The 15,047-nt window shown below is 34.6% G+C and overlaps 1 protein-coding gene across 1 annotated transcript in view; it reads right to left on the bottom strand.

Moving 5' to 3' along the window:
- Positions 1-12,280, bottom strand: part of LOC149783568 (exostosin-like 3) — a 53,019-nt gene extending 40,739 nt beyond the window's left edge. Inside the window, exons 1-5 of the mRNA XM_089931832.1 lie at positions 11,873-12,280; positions 11,649-11,678; positions 10,615-10,772; positions 9,494-9,618; positions 5,419-5,563 (exon numbers count right to left, since the gene is read on the bottom strand). Of these exons, the coding sequence (XP_089787958.1) occupies positions 5,419-5,563; positions 9,494-9,618; positions 10,615-10,772; positions 11,649-11,678; positions 11,873-12,206 (792 nt within the window). The 5' untranslated portion in view covers positions 12,207-12,280. The remainder of the gene's footprint in view (positions 1-5,418; positions 5,564-9,493; positions 9,619-10,614; positions 10,773-11,648; positions 11,679-11,872) is intronic.
- Positions 12,281-15,047: the final 2,767 nt, after the last annotated feature.

Genomic DNA, 15,047 nt, shown 5'->3' with positions numbered 1-15,047 from the left:
GTTGACTATAATCAGTGCATATACGGAATATATTTTTTGGTTTAGACACAAGAATACATTGTCAATTCTATTTACTTCTATTTGGCCCTGTCAAATCATTCTTCAGTAAAAACTGAATTTCCTTTTTCAAACATTCCTACTAGAGGGAATCCATCATGTAGTGATGCTGCTTCACCAGTGTAGAATTTACAACTTCAGCGTCATGATAGATTACATTTGTTTGTGCAGAAACAAAAAGAAACACGTGCTCATATTCACTTAATAGCTGTCTTAGTTCATTTCTTTCCTGTTATTGTAGATGTGAAAAGTCCTGGTCCAGATTATTTTTTATTTCTGAATTCAGAAGGTTAGTTAAACCAGAGTTACTAAGTCAGATTGCATTCTACATCCTCACTACGTAGGACAGGTACATCTAAATTGATTGAATAATTAGTCGGGCTAGCCCTTTCTAAATACTTCTTTAACATATTTCTATGACAAAGTTGTTTCTGTTTCTGCCTTCCAGGAATGTTGGAGATATAATTTAAGTCAGTTATTTTCGTTTCATTGTGTAAGTACCATACAGTTTAGCCCAAAGAGGATTTTGATGTATGGGCAAGAAAGCCAGAACTCTTTCACCTGGCTGAAAACTCCTTTCCTGTGATACATTATTTCATTTGTGTCTTTGTAGAGTAATGATTAGTTCATGCAATTTCACAAGCAATTGACTGCTTTTATTTGAAATCAGAGACATAGTCAAGAAGACCAATATTGAAATCTTCATTTGAAAAAAGTTTTTGTTTTAATAAACTCGATGCTCCATGAGCACTTTGTCCAAAAGCCAATTCGAAAGGCCTAAACCCTAATGCCTCTAGAACTGTTTCCCTAAAAGAAAAACACCAGCAAATGAATGCCGGCATCCTAATCAGTTACTGTATCAAAATAATATGACCGAATCATGTTCCTCAAAATCTGATGAAATCGTTTCAAATCTCTTTGACTTTCAAGGTAATAGCCAGAAGATTTGTGCTGCTGGATGCCTAATTCATATATAACTTGCTTGAAAACTCTTCAAGATACATTCCTTAACCATGTCAAAATCAACACTGTTTTGTACCTACAGTGAAGTGTAGACTTCATACGCTTTGCCAATAATTTATATTTTGTGATAATTAAGTACAAATTTTCTCTTGCCATTTTAAGTTTTCAGCAATTTTTCAAAGTGTAGAAAGCATTTATATACCACATTGTCGGCCAATTATGTGCGTCGGTTAATTCTGCGCAACGGTACATCATTTCTGTAAACATCGGATCCCGTGTTATTTTGTGTTAAAAATCCATTTCGTATCCATAAAGAACAGTCGTACTTTAATTAAGAAACGTGATATTCATAAACTGAACAAAAATATCCCATATTTCGACTCGAAATGTATATGAAAATGTGATTTCTAAATGTCAACATGAAGACCCACTACATGACCTTCTTGAAGCTGTAACCCAGAAAATCCTATTTACTATGTATCTTTTAGAATCATACAAATAAATACATTATTTGAAATATGGAAATGTATACCTTAAAATAATTCTGCATTTTAATCCAAGTTTCCAATTTTGCAGGAAGTTGTCCCACACGTACAAAATCGTCTGCTACCCAAAGTGTCAACTTGCCGCTAGAACGGGATTCTCAAGAATTCCTTGGCTTATAGTCTGTTTCTAAATTCTTGAATAATTTTTCATAATAAAAAGACGTTGTAAACACATTTAACCCTATTCATTGTTGTTCCTCTTTAACATAATAGCTTATTTTTTTTGTATTATAAAATGTTGAACTTTACTAATTATTTTACAAGATCGGTTGAATTGGCTTAATATCGCTTGCCATTTATTGCATTGTTACGTTGAATTTTGTAAAACCAGCTGTAAACCTGACCTAATTACTGGACTGAACTGCTGACAGAACAGTCCAAAATAATGTATTTCATTTATATAGCCCAATGGATAAATTTTACATCTTTTCAAAGCTGTGCGCAGATTTAGCCAACATATCGCGAGTCACGAAAACACGGGGTTGGTATCCCGTGTGTTCAAAATTAATATTATTTTGAACAGAATATTCTGGTGGCAATTGCCTCTTTTCAAATGGTAAGCATTGCAGTAATTTATTTTCGTCAATCGGTCGTATTCGGTATGCTTTTTGTTTTAGTATTGGTGACGGAAACCTTAGGTGCGCAGAAATGCCACAACATCATTGTATTTCTGTTACTAACCAAACATCTTTAATGTAACATTAAAACCGGAACTTGTATGCAAAGAGCAGAAAGCGTTCTGCTTGCCAGTTTTAGTTCTCTTAATCTATGTTGCATTTCTCTTTCTTCTCTCTTGATTTGCAGTTGTATTTTCCTCTTTTTGTTCTTTCTTTGCATTTGTTTCTCTTTCTCTCTGTATCTGCAATTGCTTTATCTCTCTATGTATTTGCGTTTTATTTTTCTCTCTGCATTTCCATCATTTCTTTCTGAAGCTGAAGCGTTCTTAATTCCAATTTAATTTTAACATTAATTCCTTTTAAAGTCCTATCAAGTCAGAGAAACATGTATTAATCATACCTGATAAATCTCTAGACTCCATTAAAAATAAACTTCAAACTGACCTCAACAATATATCAGTTTGGTGTCATCAAAAGATAATGCATATTAACAGCTCTAAAACGAAATGTATGACAATTGGAACAAGGCAGCGTCTATCCACTAACATGGATTTACTTCTAACTCAAAATGGCTTAGATGTATCTATTGTCAAAAATCAAAAACTTCTTGGTATCTACATTGATCAACACCTCAGCTGGAATGCGCATATCGATCACTTATGTGCAATGGTAGTCAAAAGAATAACTCTATTAAAATTGCTTTCAAAATTTCTACCTCCACAATCACTTAAAATTTATTTTTCGGGTTATATACTACCACTGATAGATTACGGCTGTACCATATGGGGAAACACATCAAATTATAATCTGTCCAAAATTGATAGACTCCAGAAAAGGGCAGCCCGAATAATACTGAAACTTCCTGTTATGACTCCCTCAAATGTTTTGTTTTCACGTCTGAAATGGCTACCTATACAAAAACGTATTCTTTATTTTAAAGGAATCATGACATACAAGTCTTTAAACGGTCTTTCTCCAGATTATATCTCTGACATAATTGAACTAAGATCATCAAATACTGAGCGTAATCTCCAATCGACGATAAACAACGATCTCCAGATTCCTTGGTCGAAAACCAATCATTACAAAAGCTCATTTTCTGTATCAGCACCTACTGTATGGAATTCCTTACCAATGAAGATACGTAATTCAACATCCCTTGCTTCTTTTAAATTATCATTAAAGAAATTCTTTCTAGACCAGCTGGAATGATATATTAAAAGCTCTGAATAGCAAACTTTAAAATCATATCCATAATTGATATATATTTGTATGTTTCCCAGTATAGTCACACATAGTCAAATGAGTGTGCGACGATATATGGTTATGTGCATGAACTTCTATTGTTATTATTTTATTACACAAACTGAGGACAACATGGCAGATGGGTCAGTCATGACCAAATGTGTTATCCTCGTTAAAGATAGTTTATTATTATTATTATTATTATACCCAATCCACTATCATCCAACAATTTCCTTCCTCAACAAATACTGAACCAAACTATTCTTTATTTCTTGATTGTTAAAGATGATTTTACTTCTAAACTAATATGCTATTGGAATGCGTACGTTATTCAGAGACTCTGACACTTTCTGGGTAGGATTTGGAAAAAATTCACAACATTAGATTAAGGTATGAATGTTAAAGATATTCTAAAAAATGTATACAATTAAATGTTTACCAGTGACAATGAAAATTCCAATAAAATGTCAATTTACATTATAAAGACAATATTCTCTACAAACAATTGTTTTTATCAGTGTGCTGTAATTGGTAGAAAAGATCTAAAACATCACCATGGTTAAGGTCAGGGACCTAGGTTTATATATATATATATATATATATATATATATATATATATATATATATATATATAAACCTAGGTCCATGAGCTTATATATATATATATTAGTGTTCTAAAATTGTTATTGTACAGGGATAAGAAATGTGGAGAAAAAAAATATTTAAAACGGTCAATACCCAACTAGTTGCACATACCATGTGACTTTAATATTTATGTTTTTTTTTTGTTTCTTAAAAGGTCTGCATGATCGAATTTCCACGAATGATATACATCATTATTATACTTTCTCCTGTATCATTCACATAGAAAACTACCGCCACCGTTCATCGTTACTTTGTGCTGAAATTGTACATGACCGTTTTGCTCTGATACATGAACTCGTGTGTGGAATACTCTGCAGAAAACCAATGTTTTATCAACCTTCTCTTAGCTTTCTTTGCATCATGCGTTTGTGTTTGTTATTCAATCCAAATGTGCTTTTATTGTCAGTTCCCATGGATCAAATATATACATTCTCCACAGTATATGGGAAGTCTTCAGGAATGTGTAGGGTCCACAGATCAAATATGATAACATTTTTACATCACTGTTCCAGATAACATTGTCAGTCTGCAGGAATGTGGTTGGATGAAATATCATCATATTGGTACATCGATCGACCAAAATCACAGAAATTCTTCAGGAATATGTAGGGTCACCAGATGAAATTGCTTCACAACTGTGAAGGCTCAACAGCTGAACAGACTGAAAATTTGTGGAAGGTCAACAAATGTAACCTGGAACAGGCTTCAGAAATGTAGACGGTAAATAGATGCAGTACGGGACGGCCTTCACAAATGTGGATAGCCTATATATGCAATGTGGGACCGATTTCAGAAATGCGGAGGGTCGACGGATGCAGTATGAGACAGTCTTTAGAAATGTGGAGGAACAACAGATGAAAATTAATCTGTATCATATGTTTGTTACATCAGTTTACCGCAGAACCTGTAAAGTCTTCGGGTATGTGTGTGTGTGTGTGTGTGGGGGGGGGGGGTCAAAGGATAAATGTTATTTTAAATAAATGTTGCATTAGACGTTACTTGTCCAAATTAACTTGTAAAATCTGGCGATCGAAAGAAGCAGTGACCTGAATGATGCAGGTTTGAATCCTACCCAGACAAAGCCGTGGTGTGTAAATGAATTAAAATACTTGACTTCAATGATCTTGAAATGATATACCTTTTCATTTGTTAAAAACTTAGTAATGAGTCAGTCTTACCAATCAGTTTGATAATGTAAGATATAAAACCCTAAATAAACACAGAGTTAATCATAGATAGATAGATAGATAGATAGATAGATAGATAGATGGATGGATGGATGGATGGACGGACGGACGGACGGATAGATAGATAGATAGATAGATAGATAGATATGTAAGCATTACCTTGTGGAAGAAAGCGGCTGACGTGAGGACAATGGAAGTCTTACAAGAATGAAACATGTTGTACTGCCATCTCTGACGTTTGGAGTCCCATGAATGAAATCTACCCGGATATCCCACGATCCTATCTCTCTCCTCTTGCCAAACTCTGGTACAATAGTAATGAGATATGAGATGTAAGCAACTCATCGCTACGAAATAAATATTTGCATGTCATGTCAATATCTATCTGTCTCTTTGTCTGTATTGTTGCCTATCTGCGTGTGTATGTTATAGTTGTCTTATTCATAATTCTAGTCATGAATTTTCTATTCTCATTGATGCAAGCTGTAAATGGCTGCTTGCAAGTGCTTAGATCTACTTTCCTTCTGCGTCACTGCATCTTGCAATTTGCTAACTACTGAATTGATTCTTTAGTTTGTCGTAGGGCAAATGCTATGTCAGTTATTACAAGTTGTAATATTCTATTAATAAACATGCTATATCGTAAGTTACACAGACTGCATATTCTAAACTCATGATTATAATGTAGCATCAATCACGCTGCAAGTTAGCATCACGGAAGTTAGCATCAAATAATGCCTCATTATGACAACGAATGGCGCCGTGACACGTCAGTTTATTGCAATACGACTACTTCCCTGATCCTAGTAGCAAGAGGTTATACCACATTACGGCATGTTTGTGCGTCTTCTTAAAAATATCATTCAAATAATATTACCGGATTACAGTCAGCATGAAATGTATACACTGGATGCAATTAAATGTATATTATATTATAGTATATTCCCGCTGACCCTTCCCACCCCATTTTTATTTGGATATTTTGTGGGTGTCATTTACCGTTACCGCACGGTGGCAGAACAGGGTAGCCGATTACAAGCAAGGTTTACGGTTCCAATTTGTTAATATATTCTCATTCACAATGTTATCAAGTGAGAGCGTTTATTATTTTAGAATGCAGTGCAAATTCTGCATTTTGTATCAGTAAAGACATAGTATGGTTTGAGCAAATTGCAGAAAACTGCACATCAAGGCTGTACTTTCTCTTTCTTGTTTATTCACGAGAGAGAGAGAGAGAGAGAGAGAGTAGATTATTGAGATGAAGATTCTGTTTATTCTCTCATCCGTATGAAATGAATATTTACTGTTAACCTGCAGTTTATATATATATATATATATATATATATATATATATATATATATATATATATATATATATATATATATATATATATAAAACGTTGTTACCGCTACCAGTAACCAGCTCATTTTGTTTGTATTATTACTGCTACAATACCGGACCAAACTTGCTTGATACATTTGGAATTAAATTAATGTAGCAGTTAAAAAGATTAATACAAATGTTTACATGTATGTTCATCAGATGTGATAGTTTTCTGTTAGAAGAGTAAGAACCCCCACCACATAATGTTTTAAAAACTTTTAAAGTTTTTAAGGCTACACATATATCTTGTCACACGTCAAATGGTAGGAAATCCCGATTAGAAGGATCTAAGGCACATCTGCAACCGGTTCGTACATTTGTCCATTTGACAAGCCATTTAGCAGAAAAATGGTATATTGTCGGTTCCTTACCTAATACCATGTTAAGCAGCCAGTATGTGTTGACCATTATGTGTGCATCCTTAAGATTTATATAGGCTATTCCTTTGAAGGATATTAAAGCAACAACTGTTCTAAAAATTTAGGCAATGTTTTTTAACACTTGTTTACCAACCCAAATCTGTCCAGCAATTTTATGTTTGATTATTTCCTACAACTTACACTTGAATTAAACAGTTTAAATTTGTCTACCTATCACCCTGAAAGCCATGGAGCTAGCACAAGATTGTCCGAAACATTCTCACCTACCCAGGATATATCTAGGCAATTAAATAAAATCAAACCAAATAAAAAGACAGTGATCAGTAAAATTTTACCTGTCATAATTTTCCAGTAAGATTAGTAGTTTTTTTTTTTATTCTCTTGTTGATTCTTGCTGAAGGAAAGTCCTTATGACTGTCCCAAAAACACGCACATAGACCCAGGATACATTTATACAATTACAATAAGTTAATGAAATATGCCGTTTTGTGTTCTCTCTCTCTCTCTCTCTGATCAAAAATAATTCACCAAAATAATTTTATTCTGCAAGAAGTACAGTTAATAAGATGAAATCATGCGTCACTACATTCATATTAAAAAAATTATTTTAAAGTTTTTTTTGTTTAATCTTTAATGTGACAAAGAGCAGCTGAATAATTATAACCTAAGGTGCTATTTTTGTACTTTTAAATTTCTTCGAGCAATTTTTTTATTAATTGGTTTGATAATGGTAAGAAATAAAATATATAAAAGTAAAATCACCTGCAACATTATGTGTTTTGTCTTTGATTTTGTCTACTTTTAGAGATAAAAGTGTTAAGATGCCAATATTTTTAAAGCTGTTTGTTTGTTTTGTATTTTTTAAAAAAAATCATCTAACGGTTGGGGTTCTGTACATTAACAATGCAAATTAAGTATCGGAAAACAAGCATACACTAAATCTAATTCTTCTAACCGCAATTAAACACTTTTATGATGATACCGAACATGATTTTCCACAGTTTGATTATTTCGGTTTTTGCGGCAAAATATGTTTCAAAGTGAATATTGTGATAAGAATAAGAAAACCTTTAGGAATGCTTAAATTTTTAATGTCGTTTTAACCTATAAACTTTATTTAAGAGTGCTATTGATGTTGTTCTGAAATATATTTTCGCCCTGGCATATGTACTATAGTATCACAGAAAAAGACGTCTGTGAAGTGCGTCAAAATGGGTGACGTACAATACGATCTTACAACTAGGGGTCGTCTGATGAAAGCTTTGAAAGAAGAGTACGATATTTATCGTTGTCATTTCTGATCCTTACTTTGTTAAAATAACTAATGTTTCCAAAGCAATGAGAGATCACTAAGAAGCAGATTGCTTAAACGATGAAAGTAAATACTTAAGTGCATCAAAACTTGGGTTGAAGAAGATGGATCACCATGTTGCAGTGTATATTTTTCTGTTTTCGAAAGAAGCTATAAATAACTTAGATCTTCGAGAAAGCAAATGGTTTTAGAGTCGATTAAAACTTCATTGCTTACACCTTAAAAAAAGGGACTGAAAGAGTTACAATATTTATCGACACAAAATAAATGCCGTAAAGCTAAGTGGGGAGCATTAATTATTTCTGGTAAAGTAAAAACTTGAGAAATTAAGAGCGCAGTCGGTTGGCATAATGCCATGCTAATCTCTAATATGCCATTATGACGACAGATGGCGACACGAGTTGGACAACAAAGACGATGCTGGTAAAACTTAGTATTGACATTTTTGCAAGGACAAATCTGTATGAAAACAGGAGTTGGAATGATGTAATTGTAATATGGCAAGTTTATAAATATAATATGTAAAACTTATATTAACTGACATAGCGTTTGCCAAACGACAAAATACAGAATCAGTTCAGTAGTTAGCAAACTGCAAGATACAATGACGCAGAAGCAAAGTAGATCTAAGCACTTACAAACAGCCATTTACGGCTTGCACTACTGAAGAATAGACAAGTCTTGACTAGAATTATGAATGTAGTACTTGCAATCAGCTATTAACAGTTGTGCAGAGGAAGTAGCACTCGTAAACTGCCACGTACAATTTGCATCAATGAAGAATACAAAAGACATGGATAGAATTATGAAAGTAGCACTTGCAAGCAGCTATTTACAATAATGCATCAATGAAGATTAAAAAATACACGCATATAATTATGGTGGTAATCTCCCTCCGTAGGATTGATAGATAGTGGACATTTCCCTATCCATGCAGAATTCATGTCTCATATGAGCTTAATAGATACAGCAGGACATGAGTATCTCAACGAGTTCACGTAAAGATTAAATATAATTCATCTTTTAAAATTCCATGGTTTCTTTGTTCAATTTATCTGTCAATATTTAACATAAAACAGTAGTTGTGGATATTCGTTTCGTGCGTGCGTGTCTTCGTTTTGCTATGTATTTGGATTTTGAGGGGGGGGGGGAGATAACCTGAATCCAAGGAGAATATCATCGTGTTGGACTCTGCTGTCATCGTCCAGGTGAAGGATGGCATCTGTTTCTATGGCATCAAAGGGAAGGAAGCGAGCATTTAGACTATTATCGGTTTTGATGACCTAAATGTAAAAGCCAAAGTCATGGTTTGCAATCTGTTCAATGAGACTAAAATCGCAAACAAAACATGGCTAATTTTTAAATATCGAGATCATCAACATGGCTACTTCTTACAGAAATAAATTTTGATTTTATCCAGATTTCATGTTTTTTTCTCTAACTTTGCGGTGCCCATAGTCTTAAGAAAGAAGGTCACTCGAATAACTGAGCTTTGGGCTTATCGAATACCATTCAGTGGGCTTATCGAATGCCATTCAGAATTATCTTTTGTAACTATCTATTTAGAGAAATGGTAAAATAGATAGATAGATAGATAGATAGATAGATAGATAGATAGATAGATAGAGCTGATGAAGGAAGTCTTGTCATTAAGAAAGACGATAAATTTCCATGAAACTCTTAAAGGTTGATAAGGTTATATGTATAAGAACTTTAGGTCACAAACGGAGATATCACCCTTACGACCAGGGCGGTATCAGGCTCGATTTTAAAATTGACGGCAGACTTTGTTTCTTAAAAATTCTTTTTATTTTGTGACTTCATTTGAAACACGTCTAAAAATTAAATTCATTTTTTTATGTAAACTTATTCAAGTTACATAATCTTGCAAGCATGGGATACCAAACAACCAACAATATTTCCAAATCAGAACTATGCAATATTAAGCAATGCAAGTAAATCTAGATGCAGGTTAGAATCTTTTCTTTGTAAACAAGAGGTAGAAAAATCCATTAAAATGTGAAAGATAATACTATTTATGTTGGCTTTACTGGCTAAATGTCTTGGTTTGGCAAATCCTTTGGGATGTGGTTGAAATATTCTGCAGCCGAGAATGTGTACACGATAAGGCTTAGAAAAGAAAGTAAAACAATAACCCCCACCCTCTAATAAAACAGGGAGGAAGTTGCAAACAACTTACAAGAAAGGCATGTCCTATTGGACATACATTCCTTCTGAACTTATATAAGGTCGAGAAAAAAACATTATACTGAACCTACGGTTATTGGTACACCGATTTGTGGCCACTTGATGTCATGAGAAATTGGTTGCCTAGGGTTGCTCCACACTAGGACCACTTTATGGAGCAAGGGTAGTTCCCGTAACCACTCGATGGCTTGCAGCACCATTGGCAGTTTATTGTAATGTAGTAAAACGACTGAAATTGTACAGAAAATATATGAAATTGGCTGACTTTGTGGACTTCTCAGAAGCTCTAAGAAAATGGATGTGTGGATTTACGTGAATAATATCTCAGTCCAGCATGGTAACTTAGCACACAATCAATGCATATCATTAAGGTGATTTAGCTCCGAATTTCTGACCTTTCTCTATCACTCAAAGCTTTATTTATGGACCAAATGATGAAACTCGCCCTGTAGGTTCACTTGTAAATCTAAGGACCAAAAAGCATGATCCCATATCAAGAATGTATTTATTCGGATATTAAAGTCTAATCAATCGGAACAGCTCATGGCTGTTCTACATAAATGTAACTCGGAATCGCTTAAGTGGATTGATACAGCTTGTAAAGGTGTAAATGCCCAGAAATGGAGAACTGTCAAACCCATCACTATGCTTGTTTAAGTAGAACGATGTCAAAAGCACTATGATAACTTGATGTCAAAAGTACCATGATAACTCGATGTCAAAACCGCCATGATAACTTGATGTAAAAAACACTATGATAACATAATGTCAAAATCACTATTTTAACTTGATATTAAAAGCACTATGATAACTGACTGGCTGCAGAAGTTCCAAGGGGTTCTTTCTGATAACACAGGAAAGAAGTGTATTGATTTGACATGTGCAGAAAGGTATATAGTCCATATAATGTATAACTCATATAATTGACTGTTGCATAAATAAAAGAATAAATGAATGAATAATGGCGATAAAATCCCGTGTGCACGTGAACAATAGGTGTGATTCGATCGTAACTCGACTGAAGTACACCAGGTTTTCATTCTGTATACAAGACCACACACACACACACACACACACACACACACAAAAACATTTCCGGGCTTACCAGTGAACATTTCCTTATTCAGATCCACATCTGAAATAAAAGAACCGTATATCAGATAAATGGAAACAATTGCTCTTAAATAATATGCTGTGAAGATTTCAAAAATAATATTGTATTTAAACTGTGATATACGTACTAGATTTCGTTTACACGATAGGATATATTATAAAGTTACGACCAATCATATTCAAGTATTAACAACCATACTAGAAAGGAATGCTTACTATGTGACCCGATCCGGTAGCGTAGAAGGCCGTTGCTGAAATCAAATGGGCAAGCCATAATTATTTTCCGTTTATAGTCGTGCTCAACTATAGATATGTTGTCAGATGTCATGCTAATGTCCGCAAGAGAAATGTTTGCATAAGCCACACTTTCCTTGGATAATTCAACTGACAATTCGTCCTTCCTTCTCAATTTCGTCCTTCCTTCTTCGTCGTTCTTAACTAGATTTCCTCTTACCTGTTTTAAGGTCACTCTCGATGCAATTAAGATAAAACAAACAACAAAAACACAAAGTAAGTACAAAATAAACTTCAACCTAGCGCGTCTTAGCATGTCTCATGTAAATGTGTCGACCGGCCTTACAAATTTGACTTGAATGTAATTAACACACTTGACAAAGGTTTACCCGATAACCAAATATAGTTACAAAACACACAGGTATGGCTGAATGAGACAATCGACCGGTCGAGATGCCTGATGCCTGCCAAAAACATAAACAAGATATAAGTATGTATGTAAAATTCAGTTGGTTGCCAGAGATGGAGTTTAGGGGTGTCAGCGATAACTGTTCGAATTATACTTTGAATAGATAGTGCGATGTGGATAATGAAATCTGTCGTCATGGAAACTGTGGTCAAGTAAAGAACTTTTTGTAGCTGGGGACTGTAAAAGTGGGCATCTGCAGATAGGGTAATGGATATATCGGCGTGAGAAGTGCAGGTAATTGTGGCGGGGCAGTTGATATTGCTGATGACGATGGAAACATTGATAAATTTAGATGCGGAAGTTTCTTCAAGTGAAATAAAAGATGGAATCACATCACTACTGCAAGTAGGAAAGTTGTAAGCATACCCATTGTTGTTCAATCGAGGAAACTGCATGGATACCGTGTTGTTGAAAGTGACTGTATAAGAAATATTATTTCAATCAATATCGTATTTAAACTGGCAAGTTGCTAGAATTATTTCTAACTAGTAACTATACTGCGTGAAATGTTTAGTTCGACTATATTAGAAACAAATTAATAAAGCTAATTAGTAGGAATTTAACTTGGGTATGCATCCCGTGGCCTACTGGTTAGAGCGTCCGCCTCGGATCCGGGAAGTCGTTGGTTCGATCCTTGGCCGAGTCATACCAAGGACTTTGAAAAATGATAGCAGTGTTAGGACTGATCGGCCTGATGTCAAGATAATGTGACTGAGTGGGACGTCATGCTACATGTCTGCGGGATGATGTCCCAGTGCTATAAATCACCATAAACTGCCACATTGCGGGCATCGTAGCAATACGACTGAAAAATGTCTGTTAAAGCTACGTTAAAAATCCAAATCACACACACGCACGCACACACACACACACCGTTAGGTATGCACACTTCATCCATCGATACCATCATACACTCTGATCACAAAAATGTTTTTCCCGTACATCTTTCCAAGGGGTGAACATAGTGTATTTGAACTCTATTTGGGACCAATTCACGAACGAGTACATCCGACACATTCAGTTCATGTTTATATTTGTCTCGCAACAGCGATCACCAATGCTAAAAGTATTGCTTAAAACTAACGATTATTAACATATTCCAGTTACGTGTGAATTAACTTTCTGTTATTACTGGTGACATTTGATCCTTTATAAGACGATAAAAAAATGTCTTGATTAATTCGTTTCTGGAAAGATGTCCACCCAAACCAGTCGTAACGATGATGACAAGAGGAAAAGTTAGGCAAATGGAAATTAAGGCAGATTATGCCCTAAGGCATATTATTTTCTAATGCATATTATCCCCTATCCATGAATTTCTCTTCACATGAAGATAAGTCTTAAACTAAAATGAAATGTACATGGAGGAATGCAGCAGCTCGACGACCTGTATATTATGTGTTGCCACAACTCATAATGTGTGCTCGTAAGCATGGCAATATACGTGTAATGCGATTGAATGGCAATGTTAGCTTGAAAATTGAAAGTTTTTTTTATATGCATTATCGCTTATAAATTTGACTACATGTTATGAGTAAAATTATATTTACATTATCTGTAATTGTAAACATGGGTAATAGTGATCAAAAAATAAATAGAGAATTGAATTTCTATGTCTAGTTGTTTTATGAAGAGAATAGAACAGGAATACACCTTTATTGATTTATATCATGCAGTAAGGGAAAATAAATCTGTGATATAAAACCGTCTACAATACAACACGTCTCCCAAAGTTTATTTACCTTTCAAAACGACTTCTGCAAAACAGGTTGTTAACTAGATTAATACAAAATATAACATACATTTTAAAATACTTGATTTACAGTAGCGATCTTTTAAATGTATCATTTACGTAAAGTACCATATGTCGAACGAAACCAGCTAATAAACAAATGAAATTAATCTACAAGACAAAATACACCATTAACAACCGCAGTCTTCTAAACACCCCCCCCCCCATATAAAAAGTTTGAGAAAAGGTTATTAAGTCGCAGCTTGTATCTCATCTGAAGTTAAATAGTCTTTTTAGCAAATCTGCAGTCCGCATATCGCCCTCACGAGAGTATTGAAACTGCACTTGTGAAAGGAAAGGAATGACTTCTCTCTGCTTTGGATAGTGCACAGATTACACTCCGCACCTGTGACTTGTCTGCGGTATTTAATATTTGATACAGTATACCATGCTATATTATTTCACTGTCTCCAGCATGTATTTGGCATTCAAGATACAGTCTTACTATGGCTCAAGTCCTATTTAGTTTACAGTACGCAAATTATGCCCTTAAAAGGAAAACATTCCAGTCCATGTGATCTGTTTTTCGATGTTCCATAGTGTTCTATTGTCGGACCCTTTGTCGCCATTCTATACATTTGTCTGAAGTGTCATATATCGTCACTCGGTGTCTCGCCAAATTGTACGCTGATGATACACAAACATGCAAATCCAGGCACCCAGCGAAAGTTGATACTATCATGTATGGCGTAGAGAGGTGTGTTTTCGATGTGCAGTCATGGATGGCACGCAACAAGATGCATGAATCATAAAACGGAAGCCCTTCTGAGCATCTAGGTAAAGAACAAGAATGAAAAAGTGTTTTTATGGCGCTCAGAAAGACTTCACATCGAAAATGCACTTCTCTACACCTTAAATGATTGTATAAACTTTCGCTGGGTGGCTAGATTTGTATT

Source organism: Sinohyriopsis cumingii, chromosome 14 (assembly GCF_028554795.1).
Source record: "Sinohyriopsis cumingii isolate HCF-2022 chromosome 14, ASM2855479v2, whole genome shotgun sequence".
NCBI lineage: Eukaryota > Metazoa > Mollusca > Bivalvia > Unionida > Unionidae > Sinohyriopsis > Sinohyriopsis cumingii.
Note: the sequence above shows the minus strand (reverse complement) of the source record. Positions and strands in the feature narration are given on the sequence as shown.